Below are 23,607 nucleotides of genomic sequence, written 5' to 3'. Positions count from 1 at the left end.
TAAAACTTATACACAATGTTTTTAACCACTAAACACAGATCAAGTTCGATATAGGGTGACATCACTAATATACCATCCAGGAGTTATTCCTCTTTATAAACATAAATATTGCTGAATTCTTCATTTTAGTTCTCTGACTTTAGTTTGCCTCAACCAAATGTTATTAAACTAAATACACAATGCATATGACCCCAAAATACAGATCAAGTTTGAAATTGGGTGGCATCACTATTACCATTCATGAATTATGACCCTTTATACATTGAAAAAATGCTAAATCTGTTTTTTTCTTTTCATGAACTTTAGTTTGCTTCAACCAAATGTTATGAAATTTATACACAATGCTTGTTATCACCAAACGGTCTAAACTATGGGAATACTGTATTTGTACGTGGAAGTTGAGTGAAGCATATTTACAACTTTGGGCATCTGTGGCCTATTGACACATTCTCTATTTATTTAAGGGATGTGCCAGTAGGTGTACATACATTTAATATCCTACATTAATATCCTTAATTTCTACAATGTTTTCTCTGCTTACAGTTTATCTAGTAATGTTGAAGTCCATGTTTCTGTACTGTTGACCTGTGTCAGAGTTCTATGTAGACTTTACACATCAGTGTACCAGTCTATGACATCTTCCATACAGTCAGCTGTAGCCAATGGGGTCACACCTGTCTCACCAAAAACTATAAGGATATTCAAGGTTATTTGATTATTTATATCACATGAACTATTGGTGACAGTGAATAATATAGACAAAATGATATACTAGCTGTTAATTGAGAAACTTTTGCACTGATTTGTTTATTGTGAAAATTGTGATTTTTTCTATACAAAGAGTGACATTTTGAATTTTGATAGCTTTTCTTGTCTGGCTCCCGATAATACCAAAAATTATAAAAAAAATAATCTCACATTTTTGTTAGTTGTTTAACAACTGTGAAACATAGAAAAAAGGGGGAAAAAAGGCATCCAAAAATTTATGAATGTACAGTGTATGTTAATAAAAGTGTCATGAAGAAAAAAAAACAGTGAAAGTCCATCAAGTTAATAGTCCTTGGCCTTTAAATTTTTAGCTTTGAGCTTTCCTGATGAAGGTAAATCCAGAAAATCACTACATCAACATGACCCTACAATGAATTCCCAATGTATTCTCAGTTCAGCTTTTTTTTTGTCATCATTGCTATGTCATAAATAAAATTCTGGTATTCATTCATTTGTATAACATGTATAATGTTGTGTGTTTTAAATCAAAAATGTTAATTTTCTAATAAAATGTTTCAGCCAGCAGAAAGTCTATGGCAGCTTCTTGAAGACTGGCTGAATTTACTACAAGTAGAATTTGATCAGAAAAGTCCCAGACAATCGCTGGCAAATCTTTCAGAAAAAGATAATGAATCTCAGCAAGCTGAAAATCCAAAGACAATGAATACCACTAACTCCTCAAATGCATCTCCACAACAACAAAAGGCAGTTAATCAGTACTCAGATGTGAACTGTAGTAAAGATAAACTTCAAGTATCTGAGGGAATTTTAAAACATATGAGTTTAGAGGACCAGGATGTCATTGGTGCTACATTACCAAGGATCTGTGGTGTTGTTCAGGCATTTTATATCACATGTTCTTGTCATACCCAATCAGAGTAAGACTTTTTATATCACATGTTTTGTCATGCCCAGTCAGAGTAAGACATTTTATATCACATTTTCTTGTTATACTCAATTAGAGTAAGACATTTGATATCACATGTTCTTGTCATACCCAATATGAGTAAGACATTTTATCACATGTTCTTGTACTTTCATACCCAATCCGAATAAGACACTTTATATCGCATGATCTTGTCATACCCAAGCAGAATAAGATACTTCATATCACATGTTCTTGTGATATCCAATCAGGGTAAGACATTTTATATCACATGTTCCTGTCATACCCAATCAATGTAAGGTGTTCTTATCATATCCAATTAGAGTAAACATTTTTATATCACATGGTCTTATATTACCAAATCAGTACAAGAAATTAACATATAAAATATTAAATAGAAATATCAACATTTGTTAAAGTATCCATTTACTCACTAATCTCATTTAGACATTACACTGACAGCTGGAGTGTGCATATAATTCTATTTTATGCTTCAGTTTTATAACATTTGGTCCAGAAAGAAATGTGGAGGTTTTTATCCACAAGTAAAACTGTATTAACCTTCCCATTTATAATGCTTTCAAGGCCAGATCAGGCTTTTTTGACCATGGATATTAGTTTGGACATCTATTACTTTGGAACTACGAAGTTGAATATAAGGGGTTGGTGTTGTCTATTGTGTGTGTATGTTTTTTTTTATATCTAAATCTATATAATAACTGTTTAAGACCAAAAATATATGAAAATAATGGGATGTCGTATAATTACTATCCAACAAAAAACACAAACAAGATACAAACAATAGAGTGAAAATTTTAAAAAGTAGCCTTGAGAATAAGTTAAACTTTTGTATGCCAAACATGTCTTTCCTATACAGAAGGCTATTCAGTGATGCTTGAATCTAAATGAGTGAAACAATGTATACTGTAATTTCTGCATTGTTTGCATGAAGAAAATGTATGTTTTTGTTGAAGACATTTTGTTTTAAAGCAGAAATTTTCTTGAAAGTTTTTTTTTAAAATGCATGACATTTTTTAGTCTGTTTACTTCAAAATGCTTTTGAGTTATTTAAAAATGATTAGTTTTTACTTTAATTTTAGGATTACATCTCCAAGATTTATAGAGTTTGTTTGTAAACATAATAAGGTGCTCAAAGCTTTAGTTCAGAGGTAAACATACATATAGTTTGTTTTACATTATTAAGATACCTATAACATGATGAGAATACTTCTTGCATATCTTAAGATGGTTGAACACACGCTATTCATTTAAGCAGTACAATTTAGGAATTTTTACTATAACTGACTGAAAGATCAGATTATTTGATCATTATTCATTAAAAGATATGTTTTTGCATCAGATACCCTAGTTTGAAACTGTAAATTTATTATCATTAATGAAATAATGTTGGCATTTGTTTTATAATTAAAGAAATATAGTAAAATGCCAGATACATGTGAAGCAAGGTCATATGTTAGTTAGAGTAGAACCTCATTGTGTTGAAATACTTGCAAAACTTATTCCTCCTTAACACACCTGGCTGAGGATATATGATAAAATTGAGAATGGAAATGGGGAATGTGTCAAAGAGACAACAACCCGCCCAAATAAAAAACAACAGCAGAGGGTCACCAACAGGTCTTCAATGTAGCGAGAAATTCCCGCACCCGGAGGCGTCCTTCAGCTGGCCCCTAAACAAATATATACTAGTCCAGTGATAATGATACATTCTTGAAATGAAACAACATAATGTAATTGGGACCTTGTAGGATTAGAATGTAAAATAAGTCAAATAGTTTTGTTGGGTCCCTAAGATTTCACCATATTGATGTACTATTGAATGTCCATAATTAATGTCTCAGTTGATATATTTTCAGAAATACCACTGTGATATTTGATCATTTCCATTTCTTATTGGAATGTCCAGAATTGATGTCCCAGTTTATACATATCATTAAATTGCAGGTATGAATTAGTATATATATATATATGAGACTATGAGTACTGTAATTTAAGAAATAGTGACATGCAGGTATTTTTGTGATTTTGTCATTTTAGACTAAAATGTTAATTTTTGCGATATGGAGAAAAATCTAGTTTTAATTCATATATAAAAAATTCTAAATGCGAGTTTAAATTATTGCGATGATCACCCTGTTGCATTTTTTGCAATAATAAAAAACATCTCAATAATTTTTGAATTTACAGTATTACAGATAACTAATGACATAGAGGTGACTCCAGGTACCATAACTTCATGTTTATTATGTGTATCATATATAACAAACAAAAAGTATAGGTAATGCAAAAAAAAAGTGTCTAATTAAGTTGTACCCAAAATATGCTTGTATAACTAATTGTGCAGAGTACCAAATTAATTTTTAAGTGAAAATTGTCACATACAAAGCTGCAGCTTTTAACTATTAGTGGTGTATAATACCAGTGTCTTAATCTGATACAAACAGTATGGTCTAACAATGCTAGTTATAGATAAGTACTCTATAGACATGTTGCCGCATTAATGTTGTATGGTAGTAAAAAGGAACTAGCTGCCATCTTGAATTGCATGATTTATATTTAGAAAATAGAAAATAAAAAAGAAGATGTAATATGATTGCCAATAAGGCAACTCTTCACAAGAGACCAAATGACACAGAAATAATCATTAACAGGTCACCTTACGGCCTTCAACAATGTGCAAAGAACATACCCCATAGTCAGGTTTTAAAGTCCCTGAAATCACAAATGCAAAACAATTCAAAAAAGAAAACTAATGTCCTAATTAATATATACATTTTTTTACCAAAAAAAAAAAAAATATATCACACAGCAACGAACAACAAACTTTATTGTAGCAAAGACGACAATAATTTTTTTTATAGACTTCCAAATTATCTCACCTTTAGCTTGTATTTGATTCAAAAAGAAGAATTAGTTCATTATAATTACGTTTTAGGATACAAGTTATATCAATTTGATTGTTCATTTCCTATGAGCTGTTGTACTGTTATAATGTGAAGCATGTACTGTAATGATGAAGTAGATTTGAAAATGAGATATAATTTCGGAATGCCTCCCAATTGTTTCTTCTGCCAATCAACGTTATGTTTTATTATGCAACATAAATAAAATAAATACTCGTCAATTTGGAAATTAGTATGGCGTTCATTATCACTGGACTAGTATACATTTGTTTAGGGGCCAGCTGAAGGACTTCTCCGGGTGCGGGAATTTCTCGCTACATTGAAGACCTGTTGGTGACCCTCTGCTGTTGTTTTTTATTTGGTCGGGTTGTTGTCTCTTTGACACATTCCCCATTTCCATTCTCAATTTTAAGTTCAAATTTCAATTTTAGAAAAAAAACTTTGTGATAAAATGTTTTTAATTCAATTATTTTAATAATTTTCCTCAGCCTTTCGTGAAAAGAAGAGAATGGTTTTACCAGAATATATCCGATGATGAAAATCCAAGTGAAGTATTACATATCCCAGCTACTGACGAGGACATTCTCATTATAAATAGAGGTAAGGATATATCCCAGCCACTGACGAGGACATTCTCATTATAAATAGAGGTAAGGATATATCCAATGATGAGAATCCAAGTGAAGCTTTACATATCCCAGCAACTGACCAGGACATTCTCATTATAAATAGAGGTAGTGTTTTGCTAAATTATATAAAAAAAAGGAAATAATCTTATCTTTTGTTATTTTTACTCCCCCCTCCATATTTTCTTAATTAATTTAAATACAGCTTAATAATAAAGCAAAGACTAAGATTAATTTGATGAGTAAAATTATTTTTATTCAATTGATTGATCAAGATGACTACAATAGCATTGCATATTTAAGTTATATTATGTTGCTAATATGATAAGTTTAAGTACACATATTTGTTTATTCAAATACACAAACCACAACTAGTTATTAGAAAAGAAATATTTAGTTAAATTTTATGTTTATTTGTAAATAAAAAATATCATTGTGTAACGAAAGGGTGTTCCTTACCAGATTTTTTTTTTTTTATTATTTTATGACTAGAAAGTAACGTCTTCCATATGTCTCTTATACAACATATATTGAATGTTGGAATTGTGTACAAAACATAATGATTTCATGTTTACAAAACTGATTACCGTACCTATTTTTTTATGAACAGAAAGAATATTTGACAGTAGCTGTGATAGGGTGCTTAAAGAAAATCCTGATAAATTGAAGAAAGGACTGGCGTTAAAGTTTGATGGTGAAGAGGGAATGGTACTTATGTTATTTGGATTATTTGTTATCCATCTTTTGTACTTCTCTTTAAAATATTTTGTAGATATAAAATTTGTTTTTAAATATTTTACGTCAGATAAGTAATATTGATTATTGTAACTTTAATTATATATTCTTGTTGTTAAATACTAAATCTTTAATTGTCATAAATATATCAATATTTTCCAAAAAATAGGTCTTATGCTTGTTTATTCTTTTACATTAAGAAAATGAATAAATAACAACAAAATTTCTTACTCTGGTTTTGTCTAAATGTCAAAGGAATACCTATGATACATATCATTTCCATTACCAGAAATACTCTTTTACTATTCTCTGAATTCTTATGTCATTTAAATGTTTTATAGGCTATCTGGATCCCGCCATCTGACACCAATTAAAACCAAATACTAGATCAGAAAGTTAACAATTGGAAACAAGCATATTGCTTAGGATAAGAATTCATAACTTGCTCTCCAGTATTACCAATGCTATTTCAACTGATCGGGCGGAGCTTTTGTTTTAATTTGCATAAGGACAGTCTATTTGAGGATGTGTGTGACAAGGATGATTACCGTTATAATTATTTCTGATTTCTAATCACCTATCAGTGTCATCAAAGGAATTTACAAAACAATGACTGGCACTTCATTGATGAGTTTATCCTAAAACACCTATCTATAGATGGACTGTTTTATTGTGAGCGAATCCGTTAAACTCCGCCCAGTCAAGTGAAATAAATAGAGTAATACCATTTCTTGATAAAGAAATTTAAATGCAATGGCCATGACATAAAAAACCAAATGGGATATCTTAATCATTAAACATTATTTTTACTTGATTAATTGTAGGGGCAGGGAGTAGTGAGAGAATGGTTTGATGTTTTATCTAAAGAAATCCTAAATCCAGATTATGCATTGTTTACCCAGTCAGCAGATGGTATGTAAAATATTTTAAGGCTTAAAGATAAATGGTTTAAGATAACCGTTTATATGTTTTAAATGTCCAAAGCACTCTTCTGATCTACCATCAACAAGAACACTCAAAAGGAAAAACTTGAAAGCTATGAATGTTTAAAAATTTATACTTCAATTGCTACATGACCAAAATAGACCTTAACAAATATTTATGAGAAAAAATGTGCTGTCATAGAGACAATAAACTTTGGATGGTTTCAGAAATATTAAATGTCAGATCTATAAATTTAATGTTGCAAAAGAAGCACAAGAATTTCAAAGATGGAACCATTTTTTACACCAAAAACTACTGCTACCAAATTTAGATCTTGGTATAGAAATACATTTCCAAGGTTTTGTTGAGAGAGAAAAAATGAAACTAGTGCATACCTGAAAAGGAACACATATACAGGAGGGACTGGGAAAAAAGTTCTTAATACTCTATAATTATATTAATGGATGGTTCTTATAATGTATGAATTAATACATGACAACATATATTATAAAAGAGGGACGAAAGATACCAAAGGGACAGTCAAACTCATAAATCTAAAATAAACTGACAACGCCATGGATAAAAATAAAAAAGACAAACAGAAAAACAATAGTACACACAAAACTAAAGAATAAACAACACGAACCCCACCAAAAACTAGGGGTGATCTCAGGTGCTCCGGAAGGGTAAGCAGATTCTGCTCCACATGTGGCACCCGTCGTGTTGCTTATGTGATTACAAATCCGGTAAATAGTCTAATTCGGTAGGTCATATTCATGAAAGGGAAGGGGATTGTAGTTACGACGTAAGGAACATATCCGATATCATTTGTGAAACGGTTATTCCATAACGGTCAACCAACTCGTGATGGCGTCCGTAAAATTTACGAAGGGATAATTTCAACTTCACCATTTGAATTCTTGGTTTAATAGCTTCCTTGTGAGTAGCAAACCTCTATCAAGAAAATCATGATAGGAAATGCAAGCACGGGAATATCGTTTCAATTGGGAGATATATACCCTGTATGCAGGTGCTGCTGGAATGTTACTACTTAGAAATGGAAAGTTCACAATTGGAAAGCTGAAATCATCTCTTTTGTCGTAAAGTTTTGTTTTCAACCGACCCTCATTTTCAATTTCTAGATGTAAGTCAAGATATGAAGCCGACTTAACTGTATCTGTAGTATCCTTTATCTTAGTTCGATTGGATAGATGCGTTCCACATAGTCACCAAATTTTGAATTGTTTAGTGAAAGAACATCATCTATATAGCGGAAAGTAGAGTTAAAGGATATTGCTAACTTCTTATCTTTTTTCCTAAGAAGTTCCTGCATGAAGTCAGCCTCATAAAAATAAAGAAACAACTCTGCGAGTAGAGGGGCACAGTTCCCATTGGAATGCCGACAGTCTGTTGAAAAACACGTCCTCCGAACGTAACAAATATGTTGTCAATCAAGAAATCAAGCATCTTGATGATATCAGTTTCAGAGAATTTTTTGTTATGTATGTTGATATATATTTAAGATGTACTTTTTAGCACAAAATTACATTCTCATCCTATTATTGCGTGAACATCTTTTTAAGGAGTTCTTTTTTACCCTTTTATGAAAATATCTTTTTTTAGGGAGTACATTCCAGCCAAACAGTAACTCAGCTATTAATCCAGACCACCTTAACTACTTTAGATTTGCAGGACAAATATTAGGACTTTGTCTCTATCACAAGCAGTTAATCAATGTTTACTTTACCAGATCATTCTATAAACATATCCTTGGTAAGTTTGATTAACTGTAAGTTAAACCTCATGAAAGATACCAGGCTTGTAGTTTAGAATGTAAGAGAATGCTTTAAAGTCTCATCCGTGATAATTGAATAAAAATTCAAATAGTAAGTTGTAAGACTTTACAAACAAAAATTTCTGAAAAGTTGTTATTATCATAATATAGGTTTATTGGTTAATGTCATTTGGGTAGTTTAAAAAAATGTTTGCTTTTGAAAAATGAGAGGCAAAAGATACGACAGTGATATTTTCATTCGTAAGTCAAAAACAAACTGACAATATTAATGTGATAGCTAACAACCAAAAAATCAATGAAAAAACAAACTACATAAAACGCAACCTAGAAAACTAAAGAGTTAAAAAAAGAGGGTGATCTCATGTGCTCCAGAAGAGAAAGAAGATTTTGTTCCATATGTGATCCCCATCGTGTTACTCCTATAAAAGAAGTAGACACCTCAAGTGTTCAGGCTTTGCACAAAGAAAGCATCACAAGTTAACATACTATCTTTTAGCATTTTCTAATTGAATAAAACAACAGATTGAAACACTAGGATATCTGACTATTTTAGATAGTATATTATTATTCCCATAATAAACAGGAATAAAAACATATGTACAATTTGACCTTTAATTTGTAGGTATTCCAGTGAACTATACAGATGTGGCATCTATTGATCCTGACTACGCTAAAAATCTACAAGTATGTGTTTTATTCAAACATTTTCCCTTTAATCAATCAAGAATATGAAACAATTAATAGAAGAAAGATTTGATATCTCTTGAAAATCCTGCTATCATATACAGTAACTGATTACCTGGTTTCATGCCATTAATATAGCATTCAAGAAACCAGTGACAGTATGGACATTTTACTTTTTCTCTTGCAAAGCTAAACAAAGATAACAAATGCATTGATAAGTTCTTATTTAAACATTTGTTTGTTTTACCCAAAAATATCGATAGATAAAATATGATTTTTGTAGGGTAAATTTTGAATAACTATCTGTGACATTCTATAGATATTTATACAAATAGCTAGTCAGAGAATTTAAATAGAGAAAAAAATTCAAAGAATGACTGTAATGTTTTTTTTATGTCTATGAAGATCTAAATAACATCAAAAATGTGTAGCAGGTTATTTAAAGTGTGCAACACATTTTTTATGTTATTTCCAATAGGCAGAAAAAATATTACAGGCATTTCTTATAATTTAATTCTTAATTCCATTTTAAACACGAGTAAATCAAGAAAAAACGTTGATGATGTCAGGGTCACATGAAAAAATTAAGTCTATGAGCTGATAAGCAAAATGTTGTCAGTGTATTAGAAGACGTGTTACATCCAAAATTAAATTAATCAACCAGTGACTGAAAAAAAAAACCCATTAAATTCACGAATGCAAGTAGTATATGAGTTAATTATCAGTGTTGTTCTGTCACAAGTTGAATATTTTGAATATTTTTCGATATTTGAATTCTTTGCTTTTTTTCTGAAATTAAAGTAGAAAATGCAAGGAACTATATCTTTTTCAAAGCCTTCACAATTTATTTTGATCTGACGTCTTGACAATGCCTTTTGTTATATGACTTCAGAGGAGTGAAATAACTACGTTTATTTTACATGTGAAATTATCGTGTCTTTTTTTCACTGGGAAATTATTGAAATTCATTGCAACCTATGTAATAATTTCTCATAACGGTTGTTGACTTTATATAACAGTGGATACTTGACCACGACATTGACAACTTAGGATTGGACCTGACATTTTCTGTTGAGACTGATGTGTTTGGTGTGATGCAGGAAGTAGAACTAAAACCTGGAGGCAGAAAGATAACAGTGACAGAAGAAAATAAGGTAACATCACCTTGAAGAAACTTATTGGGTATATTCCAGATAGAAAACTAAATGTAGAGGGTAATTACAGATTAAAAATGAAACTTTTATAGTCATTCATATTTTACTATGCCTTTATGTAATAATGAAGGTATACATGTATATGTGAACAGACTGTTGTACAAGATAAAGCATTAAAGAAGGTCAGATCACTTTAATTAGGGATAATACAGATTGATATACATAAAAAAGTTAGCAGTATTTAATATGACTGATTAAATTGATTGAGAGAAAAGTATCTTTGAAAGGTTTATAAGTGCATTTATATCAAAACATAAATAGGATAGAAGCTTGTTTACGTTCATAAGATAGTATCCTAAAATAAATTTTGTAATAAATAAATTCCATTTTTTCTGTATTTTACTTATAAATGGACTTAGTTTTTCTGCCTGGAAACATAACATTCACTCTGTGGTAAAAAAGTTTATAATTTTAATAACTTTCTTACACTATCCTGGATTTGTACCAAACTTGGACAGAAGCTTGCTTATGATCATAAGATAGTATCCAGAAGTTAACTTTGTAAAAAAAAATCCAATTTTTCTGTATTTTATTTATAAATGGACTTAGTTTTTCTGCCAGGAAACATTACATTCACTTTGTGGTTAAAGTTTTTAAAATTTTAATAACTTTCTTAAACTATCCTGGATTTGTACCAAACATGTACAGAAACATGTTTCTAATCATAAGATAGTATCCAGAAGTAAATTTTTAGCTCACCTGGCCCAAAGGGCCAAGTGAGCTTTTCTCATCACTTGGCGTCCGTCGTCCGTCATCGTCGTCCGTCGTCGTTATCTTTTAGAAAAATACTCTCCTCTGAAACTACCGGGCCAAATTAAACTAAACTTAGCCACAATCATCATTTGGGTATCTTGTTTAAAAAATGTGTGGCGTGACCCAGCCAACCAACCAAGATGGCCGCCAGGGCTACAAATAGAACATAGGGGTTAAATGCAGTTTTTGGCTAATAACTCAAAAACCAAAGCATTTAGAGCAAATCTGACATGGGGTAAAATTGTTTATCTATCTGCCTTGAAATTTTCAGATGAATCTGACAGCCCGTTGTTTATTGCTGCCCCTGAATTGGTAATTTTAGGGAATTTTTGCTGTTTTGGTTTATTATCTTTAATATTATTATAGATAGAGATAAACTGTAAAGAGCAATAATGTTCAGCAAGGTAAGATTTACAAATAAGTCAACATGACCAAAATGGTCATTTGACCTCTTTAGGAGTTATTGACCTTTATAGTCAATTTTTAACAATTTTTCGTAAATCTTGGTAATCTTTTACAAAAATCTTCTCCTCTGAAACTACTGGACCAAATTAATCCAAACTTGGCCACAATCATCTTTGGAGTATCTAGTTTTAAAAATGTGTTGGGTGACCCGGCCAACCAACCAAGATAGCCGCCATGGCTAAAAATAGAACATTTTAGGCTTATAACTCAAAAACCTAAGCATTTAGAGCAAATCTTACTGCTTTCAAATTGTTTATGAGGTAAAGATCTATCTGCCCTGGAATTTTCAGATGGATCAGACAACCTGTTGTTAGGTTGCTGCCCCTGAATTGGTTATTTTAAAGAAATTTTGCCGTTTTTTGTTATTATGTTGAATATTATTATAGATAGAGATAAACTGTAAACAGCAATAATGTACAGCAAAGTAAGACCAGTCACCTAAGAATAAGTCAACATGACCAAAATGGTCAATTGACCCCCTAAGCCTAAGGAGTTATTGTCCTTTATAGTCAATTTATAACAATTTTCATGAAATTAGTATTTTTAAACTAACATTTTCCACTGAAACTACTGGGCCAAGTTGATTATAGATAGAAATAATTGTAAGCAGCAAGAATGTTCAGTAAAGTAAGATGTACAAACACATCACCATCACCAAAACACAATTTTGTCATGAATCTATCTGCATCCCTTGTTTAATATTCACATAGACCAAGGTGAGCGACACGGGCTCTTAAGAGACTCTAGTTTATAAAAAAAAATCCATTTTTCCTGTATTTTACTTTTAAATGGACTTAGTTTTCTTCCAGTTTATCATTACATACAGTCTGCAGTTCAAGTTTTAAAAACATTTTTAAGATTCTTAAACACTCCTGGATTTTTACCAAACTTGGCCAGAAGCTTCTGACAATCAAAAGATAGTATCGAGAGGGAAAAAATTGTTCAGTAGAAGAAAAGAGGGACGAAAGATACCAAAGGGACAGTCAAACTCATAAATCTAAAACAAACTGACAACGCCATGGCTAAAAATGAAAAAGACAAACAGAAAAACAATAGTACACACGACACAACATAGAAAACTAAAGAATAAACAACACGAACCCCACCAAAAACTAGTAGAATATGCAAGTGTTGAACAGGTTCTCAATTTAAAATTCTTTAATACAGAATAATTATATATTTTATTGCAGACAGAGTATGCTCAGCTAGTAACAGAATTAAGAATGACTAGAGCCATACAGCCACAGATAAACAGCTTTCTATCTGGTTTCCATCAGTACATTCCACAATCACTGATTCAAATGTTTGATGAGTATGAATTGGTTAGTATCATTTATTACAGAAAAAGTCCAAGGACACTTTCAACACTGAGTTCCAATTGCCGTGAAATTCTATTTGAAAAAAAAATATAGTTGAGAGTTACACTTTTGCAACACCGAGGTCATGCTTTGATTTTGTATCAATTATTACTTGCAAATCAGATGTAGAGAAAAAAAAAGTTATTTACTTACAGCCATTTTAAGGAGGAAAATATTAAATACACTGAATTATTTCCTTTATATTACCTTTCAAAGGGAGATAATTAGTGCAAACTATGAATTAACTTTATACATTTCAGTAAATAAATCTTGTGACAAAGATACTCTTATATTTTGTATGTCACCAAAGAGATGTATATGTACTTAACAATTTTTGATATTGGTTAACAAAAATAATATAAATGAGTTAGGTTTCAAATGCAAAGAATTTAAAAAAAAATAATGATTTACTGTATTTATGTACTATTTTAGGAGTTAATGTTGTCAGGTATTCCAGAGATAGATATAAGTGACTGGGAGAAACATACAGAATACAATGGCTATGATAGACAGTGATGATTTACTGTATTTATGTTCTATTTTAGGAGTTAATGTTGTCAGGTATTCCAGAGATAGATATAAGTGACTGGGAGAATCATACAGAATACAATGGCTATGATAGACAATGATGATTTACTGTATTTATGTACTATTTTAGGAGTTAATGTTGTCAGGTATTCCAGAGATAGATATAAGTGACTGGGAGAAACATACAGAATACAATGGCTATGATAGACAATGATGATTTACTGTATTTATGTTCTATTTTAGGAGTTAATGTTGTCAGGTATACCAGAGATAGATATAAGTGACTGGGAGAATCATACAGAATACAATGGCTATGATAGACAGTGATGATTTACTGTATTTATGTTCTATTTTAGGAGTTAATGTTGTCAGGTATCCCAGAGATAGATATCAGTGACTGGGAGAAACATACAGAATACAATGGCTATGATGATTTACTGTATTTATGTTCTATTTTAGGAGTTAATGTTGTCAGGTATTCCAGAGATAGATATCAGTGACTGGGAGAAACATACAGAATATAATGGCTATGATAGACAATGATGATTTACTGTATTTATGTACTATTTTAAGAGTTAATGTTGTCAGGTATACCAGAGATAGATATCAGTGACTGGGAGAAACATACAGAATACAATGGCTATGATAGACAGTGATGATTTACTGTATTTATGTTCTATTTTAGGAATTAATGTTGTCGGGTATACCAGAGATAGATATCAGTGACTGGGAGAATCATACAGAATACAATGGCTATGATAGACAATGATGATTTACTGTATTTATGTTCTATTTTAGGAGTTAATGTTGTCAGGTATACCAGAGATAGATATCAGTGACTGGGAGAATCATACAGAATACAATGGCTATGATAGACAGTGATGATTTACTGTATTTATGTTCTATTTTAGGAATTAATGTTGTCGGGTATCCCAGAGATAGATATAAGTGACTGGGAGAATCATACAGAATACAATGGCTATGATAGACAATGATGATTTACTGTATTTATGTTCTATTTTAGGAGTTAATGTTGTCAGGTATTCCAGAGATAGATATAAGTGACTGGGAGAAACATACAGAATACAATGGCTATGATAGACAATGATGATTTACTGTATTTATGTTCTATTTTAGGAGTTAATGTTGTCGGGTATTCCAGAGATAGATATCAGGGACTGGGAGAAACATACAGAATACAATGGCTATGATAGACAGTGATGATTGACTGTATTTATGTTCTATTTTAGGAGTTAATGTTGTCAGGGATTCCAGAGATAGATATCAGTGACTGGGAGAAACATACAGAATACAATGGTTATGATAGACAATGATGATTTACTGTATTTATGTTCTATTTTAGGAGTTAATGTTGTCAGGTATACCAGAGATAGACATCAGTGACTGGGAGAATCATACAGAATACAATGGCTATGATAGACAATGATGATTTACTGTATTTATGTTCTATTTTAGGAGTTAATGTTGTCAGGTATTCCAGAGATAGATATCAGTGACTGGGAGAAACATACAGAATACAATGGCTATGATAGACAATGATGATTTACTGTATTTATGTTCTATTTTAGGAGTTAATGTTGTCAGGTATACCAGAGATAGATATCAGTGACTGGGAGAAACATACAGAATACAATGGCTATGATAGACAATGATGATTTACTGTATTTATGTTCTATTTTAGGAGTTAATGTTGTCAGGTATTCCAGAGATAGACATCAGTGACTGGGAGAATCATACAGAATACAATGGCTATGATAGACAGTGATGATTTACTGTTTTTATGTTCTATTTTAGGAGTTAATGTTGTCAGGTATTCCAGAGATAGACATCAGTGACTGGGAGAATCATACAGAATACAATGGCTATGATAGACAGTGATGATTTACTGTTTTTATGTTCTATTTTAGGAGTTAATGTTGTCAGGTATTCCAGAGATAGACATCAGTGACTGGGAGAAACATACAGAATACAATGGCTATGATAGACAATGATGATTTACTGTTTTTATGTTCTATTTTAGGAGTTAATGTTGTCAGGTATTCCAGAGATAGACATCAGTGACTGGGAGAATCATACAGAATACAGTGGCTATGATAGACAGTGATGATTTACTGTATTTATGTTCTATTTTAGGAGTTAATGTTGTCAGGTATTCCAGAGATAGACATCAGTGACTGGGAGAAACATACAGAATACAATGGCTATGATAGACAATGATGATTTACTGTATTTATGTTCTATTTTAGGAGTTAATGTTGTCAGGTATTCCAGAGATAGATATAAGTGACTGGGAGAAACATACAGAATACAATGGCTATGATAGACAATGATGATTTACTGTATTTATGTTCTATTTTAGGAGTTAATGTTGTCAGGTATACCAGAGATAGATATAAGTGACTGGGAGAATCATACAGAATACAATGGCTATGATAGACAGTGATGATTGACTGTATTTATGTTCTATTTTAGGAGTTAATGTTGTCAGGTATCCCAGAAATAGATATTGGTGACTGGGAGAATCATACAGAATATAATGGCTATGATAGACAATGATGATTTACTGTATTTATGTTCTATTTTAGGAGTTAATGTTGTCAGGTATTCCAGAGATAGATATAAGTGACTGGGAGAAACATACAGAATACAATGGCTATGATAGACAATGATGATTTACTGTATTTATGTTCTATTTTAGGAGTTAATGTTGTCAGGTATACCAGAGATAGATATAAGTGACTGGGAGAATCATACAGAATACAATGGCTATGATAGACAGTGATGATTGACTGTATTTATGTTCTATTTTAGGAGTTAATGTTGTCAGGTATACCAGAGATAGATATCAGTGACTGGGAGAAACATACAGAATACAATGGCTATGATAGACAGTGATGATTTACTGTATTTATGTTCTATTTTAGGAGTTAATGTTGTCAGGTATTCCAGAGATAGATATAAGTGACTGGGAGAATCATACAGAATACAATGGCTATGATAGACAGTGATGATTTACTGTATTTATGTTCTATTTTAGGAGTTAATGTTGTCAGGTATCCCAGAGATAGACATCAGTGACTGGGAGAATCATACAGAATACAATGGCTATGATAGACAATGATGATTTACTGTATTTATGTTCTATTTTAGGAGTTAATGTTGTCAGGTATTCCAGAGATAGATATAAGTGACTGGGAGAATCATACAGAATACAATGGCTATGATAGACAATGATGATTTACTGTATTTATGTTCTATTTTAGGAGTTAATGTTGTCAGGTATTCCAGAGATAGATATAAGTGACTGGGAGAAACATACAGAATACAATGGCTATGATAGACAATGATGATTTACTGTATTTATGTTCTATTTTAGGAGTTAATGTTGTCAGGTATACCAGAGATAGATATAAGTGACTGGGAGAGTCATACAGAATACAATGGCTATGATAGACAGTGATGATTTACTGTATTTATGTTCTATTTTAGGAATTAATGTTGTCGGGTATACCAGAGATAGATATCAGTGACTGGGAGAGTCATACAGAATACAATGGCTATGATAGACAATGATGATTTACTGTATTTATGTTCTATTTTAGGAGTTAATGTTGTCAGGTATACCAGAGATAGACATCAGTGACTAGGAGAATCATACAGAATACAATGGCTATGATGATTGACTGTATTTATGTTCTATTTTAGGAGTTAATGTTGTCAGGTATACCAGAGATAGATATCAGTGACTGGGAGAATCATACAGAATACAATGGCTATGATAGACAATGATGATTTACTGTATTTATGTACTATTTTAGGAGTTAATGTTGTCAGGTATACCAGAGATAGATATCAGTGACTGGGAGAGTCATACAGAATACAATGGCTATGATAGACAATGATGATTTACTGTATTTATGTTCTATTTTAGGAGTTAATGTTGTCAGGTATACCAGAGATAGACATCAGTGACTAGGAGAATCATACAGAATACAATGGCTATGATGATTGACTGTATTTATGTTCTATTTTAGGAGTTAATGTTGTCAGGTATACCAGAGATAGATATCAGTGACTGGGAGAATCATACAGAATACAATGGCTATGATAGACAATGATGATTTACTGTATTTATGTTCTATTTTAGGAGTTAATGTTGTCAGGTATACCAGAGATAGACATCAGTGACTAGGAGAATCATACAGAATACAATGGCTATGATAGACAATGATGATTTACTGTATTTATGTTCTATTTTAGGAGGTAATGTTGTCAGGTATCCCAGAGATAGATATCAGTGACTGGGAGAATCATACAGAATACAATGGCTATGATAGACAATGATGATTTACTGTATTTATGTTCTATTTTAGGAGTTAATGTTGTCAGGTATACCAGAGATAGATATAAGTGACTGGGAGAATCATACAGAATACAATGGCTATGATAGACAGTGATGATTTACTGTATTTATGTTCTATTTTAGGAATTAATGTTGTCGGGTATCCCAGAGATAGATATCAGTGACTGGGAGAAACATACAGAATACAATGGCTATGATAGACAGTGATGATTTACTGTATTTATGTTCTATTTTAGGAGTTAATGTTGTCAGGTATCCCAGAGATAGATATCAGTGACTGGGAGAAACATACAGAATATAATGGCTATGATAGACAATGATGATTTACTGTATTTATGTACTATTTTAGGAGTTAATGTTGTCGGGTATTCCAGAGATAGATATCAGTGACTGGGAGAATCATACAGAATACAATGGCTATGATAGACAGTGATGATTTACTGTATTTATGTTCTATTTTAGGAGTTAATGTTGTCAGGTATTCCAGAGATAGATATAAGTGACTGGGAGAAACATACAGAATACAATGGCTATGATAGACAGTGATGATTTACTGTATTTATGTTCTATTTTAGGAGTTAATGTTGTCAGGTATTCCAGAGATAGATATCAGTGACTGGGAGAATCATACAGAATACAATGGCTATGATAGACAGTGATGATTTACTGTATTTATGTTCTATTTTAGGAGTTAATGTTGTCAGGTATTCCAGAGATAGATATCAGTGACTGGGAGAATCATACAGAATACAATGGCTATGATAGACAGTGATGATTTACTGTATTTATGTTCTATTTTAGGAGTTAATGTTGTCGGGTATTCCAGAGATAGATATCAGTGACTGGGAGAAACATACAAAATACAATGGTTATGATAGACAATGATGATTTACTGTATTTATGTTCTATTTTAGGAGTTAATGTTGTCAGGTATACCAGAGATAGATATCAGTGACTGGGAGAATCATACAGAATACAATGGCTATGATAGACAATGATGATTTACTGTATTTATGTTCTATTTTAGGAGTTAATGTTGTCAGGTATACCAGAGATAGACATCAGTGACTAGGAGAATCATACAGAATACAATGGCTATGATAGACAATGATGATTTACTGTATTTATGTTCTATTTTAGGAGGTAATGTTGTCAGGTATCCCAGAGATAGATATCAGTGACTGGGAGAATCATACAGAATACAATGGCTATGATAGACAGTGATGATTTACTGTATTTATGTTCTATTTTAGGAATTAATGTTGTCGGGTATCCCAGAGATAGATATCAGTGACTGGGAGAAACATACAGAATACAATGGCTATGATAGACAGTGATGATTAACTGTATTTATGTTCTATTTTAGGAGTTAATGTTGTCAGGTATACCAGAGATAGATATCAGTGACTGGGAGAAACATACAGAATACAATGGCTATGATAGACAATGATGATTTACTGTATTTATGTTCTATTTTAGGAGTTAATGTTGTCAGGTATTCCAGAGATAGATATCAGTGACTGGGAGAAACATACAGAATACAATGGCTATGATAGACAGTGATGATTTACTGTATTTATGTTCTATTTTAGGAGTTAATGTTGTCAGGTATTCCAGAGATAGATATCAGTGACTGGGAGAATCATACAGAATACAATGGCTATGATAGACAATGATGATTTACTGTATTTATGTTCTATTTTAGGAGTTAATGTTGTCAGGTATACCAGAGATAGACATAAGTGACTGGGAGAAACATACAGAATACAATGGCTATGATAGACAATGATGATTTACTGTATTTATGTTCTATTTTAGGAATTAATGTTGTCGGGTATCCCAGAGATAGATATCAGTGACTGGGAGAAACATACAGAATACAATGGCTATGATAGACAGTGATGATTAACTGTATTTATGTTCTATTTTAGGAGTTAATGTTGTCAGGTATCCCAGAGATAGATATAAGTGACTGGGAGAAACATACAGAATACAATGGCTATGATAGACAATGATGATTTACTGTATTTATGTTCTATTTTAGGAGTTAATGTTGTCAGGTATTCCAGAGATAGATATCAGTGACTGGGAGAATCATACAGAATATAATGGCTATGATAGACAGTGATGATTGACTGTATTTATGTTCTATTTTAGGAATTAATGTTGTCGGGTATCCCAGAGATAGATATCAGTGACTGGGAGAATCATACAGAATACAATGGCTATGATAGACAGTCATCTGTTATACAGGTTAGTGTGAAATAATTAAACAGGTGCTCTTTGGAAAGTTAGCTTAAAAATTTGAGTATTGTGCCCATATCAAAATAAAAAATATGGTAGTAAGATTAAATGTTTAAAATGTTGATTAAATATTAAACAACTTAGCACTATTCATTCAAATACAGTTTTCAACACCACTTATTATATATGGTTCTAAAGTTTGCCAAGGAAATTCAGTCGATAAACATTTTATACTTACAACCTTGCCAATGTCTTTTTATGGTTATGTGGTCAAATAAATGGAACAATGTCCTTATACTGATATTAAAAAAGACAATATCAAGGTTAACAAACAAGACATTGTTGTGATGTTACTGATTTTAAATGATATTGTTTTGTATACACCTTTTAAATATAAATAAAAAAACCTGTATAAATACTAATTGTTTGGTAAATATTTCATACTTTTAGTGGTTTTGGGAAATTGTTGAAGATTTCAGTCAAGAGAACAGAGTTTTGCTGCTTCAGTTCACCACTGGCAGGTAATGTAGACATAAAACTGCTTACATCTCATTAGAACTTTGGTGGATAATTGTACATCTTACTGACAATCATATCACATCTCCTTATTTTTATAAAGAAATGATAAAATTATGGGTTTTTTTTTAATACACAATCCTGAACAAAATAATTATTTGGTCACAGTTCAATATTTTTTTGATATTAAAATTAGTGAATTAAACATTCTATAACACATAAGTGATTATCATGATTATGGATCCCAATAGTATCTACATGATTAATAGTTATTGAAAAATGAAATGAATATCAATATATTAACCCAAAACTCATACAGAAATTTTGAATTTCACTTATAAATCTACAATATTTCCTATATCCAGTTTAGGTTTCAGTCTAGGTTCCTTTTTAAGACAGTCGATGAAGAGGACAAGGGAATCTCAACGAAATGATTGTTAAAACAAATGTAGATACATATGTATGTGTTATGTAATTTTGTATTTTGTTTATCACAAGCAATTCTTTGCATGCTTTAAGACAATAAGGATTATTATTGATTTTTATTTTCAAATACAGTTCTCGAGTACCGTTTGGAGGTTTTGCTAAGTTTGTTGGTGGAGGTGGTCCACAGCATTTTACCATAGCTATAGTTCCTTATAAAGAACACACTTTACCTACAGCTAGTACTTGGTAAGAATATTCACTCCTCTTTTGTGTAGACTTCTTATTTATTTGTACAGGCCTAGGGTATCTTTAGTCAAGATTAATAATCTGTTTACTTATGGAGAAGGAATATTAAGGATATTTTAGATTTATTGGAAAAAAAAATTGTGGTACCATTATAACATGTGATAATCTGCGTAGAAAAATCAGCTTAGAGTAAATGAACATGTTGACTGACTGAATGTTTTTTTTATGTGAAGTGATAGCCACCAACCATAAACACAATCTACATATATAAGAACATGCGTTTTGTTGGCATTGCATTCATGCATTATAGCATCACATCCAACTAAAATAGCACAATAACTTGATGTAAAAGAATTAAGTAATGTTGCATGGTATCTTTCCGATAAATTCCTTTCACATACATTTATCTGATCATTTTAACTTTTATGATATAAGAACTACATTGCATAAGAATATTTTTTTTATTGGTTTTATAGTATCAACATGCTGAAGATGCCAGAATATAAATCAAAGACAGAGTTACATAATAGACTGATGGTAGCTTTACAGTGTGGTAACCAGGGTTATGCTTTTGCATGAACAGGAAGTGCAATGAATTCTGGGATTGGCAATGATGACCAGAACTTTGACTGTTTAAGAGTTAGAACATGTAGGATGAATTATAGAATATGATGATCAATCAAAGAGAATATAGAAACTCAATGAAATAATCTATCCATTTATCAAAGAGTGGTAAATGTTTTTTTCAGTAACCTTTCCATATCTCTTCTCTACTGTAGAATATATGTTAAAACAGACAGTGTAGGCTTTAACTGGAAACAAACAGGATCATCGGATTTTCTATGGCAAATCTATTGTAACTTCATATATTTTTTTAAATATGAGAACAGAAACTCTATTCAAAATTTAAAGTTAATATCTCTTTCCTCTGAAAGGCATGTAACTTCAATTTAAAATATATTTGAGAGATATAAAATCTTACCCTCATTGGTACAAGCCATGCATTTTACTGTATCATACTTAATCTACAATAAGAATTTTCAAATTTTTTAAAACTTTTAGTAGCCATACATTTTGACCAAATGTTGTTTAACCATTTTACACATTTTTGCACAGAGTTCATTTAAAACTATTCAAGATGAGACCCATTGTGACACCAAACAAAAAAGCATGCCTCACATTGACTAGAGAACTCTGATGTTTCTGAATAGCCTATAGTTATTGAAAGTTTTGTTTTGAAAACCTCTGGAATTTTGAATTCTGAAACTATTTGAAATTTGACTTTTTTTCATATTATACAGAAAGGTTTTAATTGCTTGAGTTAGAAGGTCTGATGAACAAACATTTTACCATATTTTCTGTTTGAAATTGAGAAACAATTTTATTTTACAGAAAATATTGAGCCATCAACCTTTTCAACAAGATATATTGAAAACAAAAACCTGCCACAATACAGGTTCAATAGAATACATTTTCTTTACAACATGAACATTTTGATTTTCTGCCAAATTACGATTCTGACCCTACTGACAATAGAAATGTGTTAGTGGGAAATAAGTACATTCTCAGGATAATTTGTTTGTTTTAGGTGGTTTACCAAAAATAATTTGATGCATTAAATTGCTGACGCAACCTAGTACACATGTTCATAGTATGGTCAACTGGAAATATTATATGACAAATTACAATTTTGATACTGATTTCACAGTACACTGAACTTAAATATAGAATAGTGCTAGCCATGTATGGTGGTCCATAGAAATAGGATATTACTTTGTCCTATTTTCATGTTACAGAAGTTAACCATATATTTTTTATCTTTTATTAACAAATGAATGTATATATTTAACAATTACTATAATATAGTATAACAAAGGAAAATGATGAATATTGACATGTTGAAAGAAGATGTTATTTTTATTTTTAGAAATCCACAGAATAACATTTATCCAAATATAATTATTTACCAAAAAGATAATAAAATATTATTTAATTATTAGTAGACCATTTGTTATTGAACTAGCATGTTATTGTTATGTTTTAATTTTTGAACTAATATTTATTCAAACTGTACATTTTGATATTTATTTGATTTTCCATTTTATTAGTATTTTTTTATGCAATAAATTGC

The 23,607-nt window shown here is 31.2% G+C and overlaps 2 protein-coding genes across 2 annotated transcripts in view; both read left to right on the top strand.

Annotated features, from left to right (window-relative positions):
- LOC143049764 (E3 ubiquitin-protein ligase HACE1-like) overlaps positions 1-23,607 on the top strand; it is an 86,842-nt gene that overhangs the window by 22,066 nt on the left and 41,169 nt on the right. The window contains exons 7-16 of the mRNA XM_076223483.1: positions 544-706; positions 1,288-1,646; positions 2,755-2,823; positions 3,532-3,619; positions 5,067-5,178; positions 5,815-5,912; positions 6,764-6,851; positions 8,487-8,636; positions 9,281-9,342; positions 10,362-10,496. Of these exons, the coding sequence (XP_076079598.1) occupies positions 544-706; positions 1,288-1,646; positions 2,755-2,823; positions 3,532-3,619; positions 5,067-5,178; positions 5,815-5,912; positions 6,764-6,851; positions 8,487-8,636; positions 9,281-9,342; positions 10,362-10,496 (1,324 nt within the window). The remainder of the gene's footprint in view (positions 1-543; positions 707-1,287; positions 1,647-2,754; positions 2,824-3,531; positions 3,620-5,066; positions 5,179-5,814; positions 5,913-6,763; positions 6,852-8,486; positions 8,637-9,280; positions 9,343-10,361; positions 10,497-23,607) is intronic.
- LOC143048771 (E3 ubiquitin-protein ligase HACE1-like) lies at positions 12,187-23,473 on the top strand. The gene is made up of 6 exons (XM_076222644.1): positions 12,187-12,198; positions 12,965-13,096; positions 20,202-20,297; positions 20,739-20,809; positions 21,363-21,476; positions 21,953-23,473. The coding sequence occupies exons 1-6, from the start codon at positions 12,187-12,189 to the stop codon at positions 22,053-22,055; spliced, it is 528 nt and encodes a 175-aa protein (XP_076078759.1). The 3' UTR covers positions 22,056-23,473.

The sequence above is a fragment of the Mytilus galloprovincialis genome, chromosome 10, assembly GCF_965363235.1.
Source record: "Mytilus galloprovincialis chromosome 10, xbMytGall1.hap1.1, whole genome shotgun sequence".
In the NCBI taxonomy this organism is placed as follows: Eukaryota; Metazoa; Mollusca; class Bivalvia; order Mytilida; family Mytilidae; genus Mytilus; species Mytilus galloprovincialis.
This window is presented reverse-complemented; position numbering and strand designations above follow the sequence as displayed.

Coding starts and splice junctions, on each gene's coding strand:
- LOC143048771 (XM_076222644.1), top strand. Junction 20,810..21,362: donor CTTCAGTTCACCACTGGCAG/GTAATGTAGACA, acceptor TTTCAAATACAG/TTCTCGAGTACCGTTTGGAG. Junction 21,477..21,952: donor TTACCTACAGCTAGTACTTG/GTAAGAATATTC, acceptor TTGGTTTTATAG/TATCAACATGCTGAAGATGC.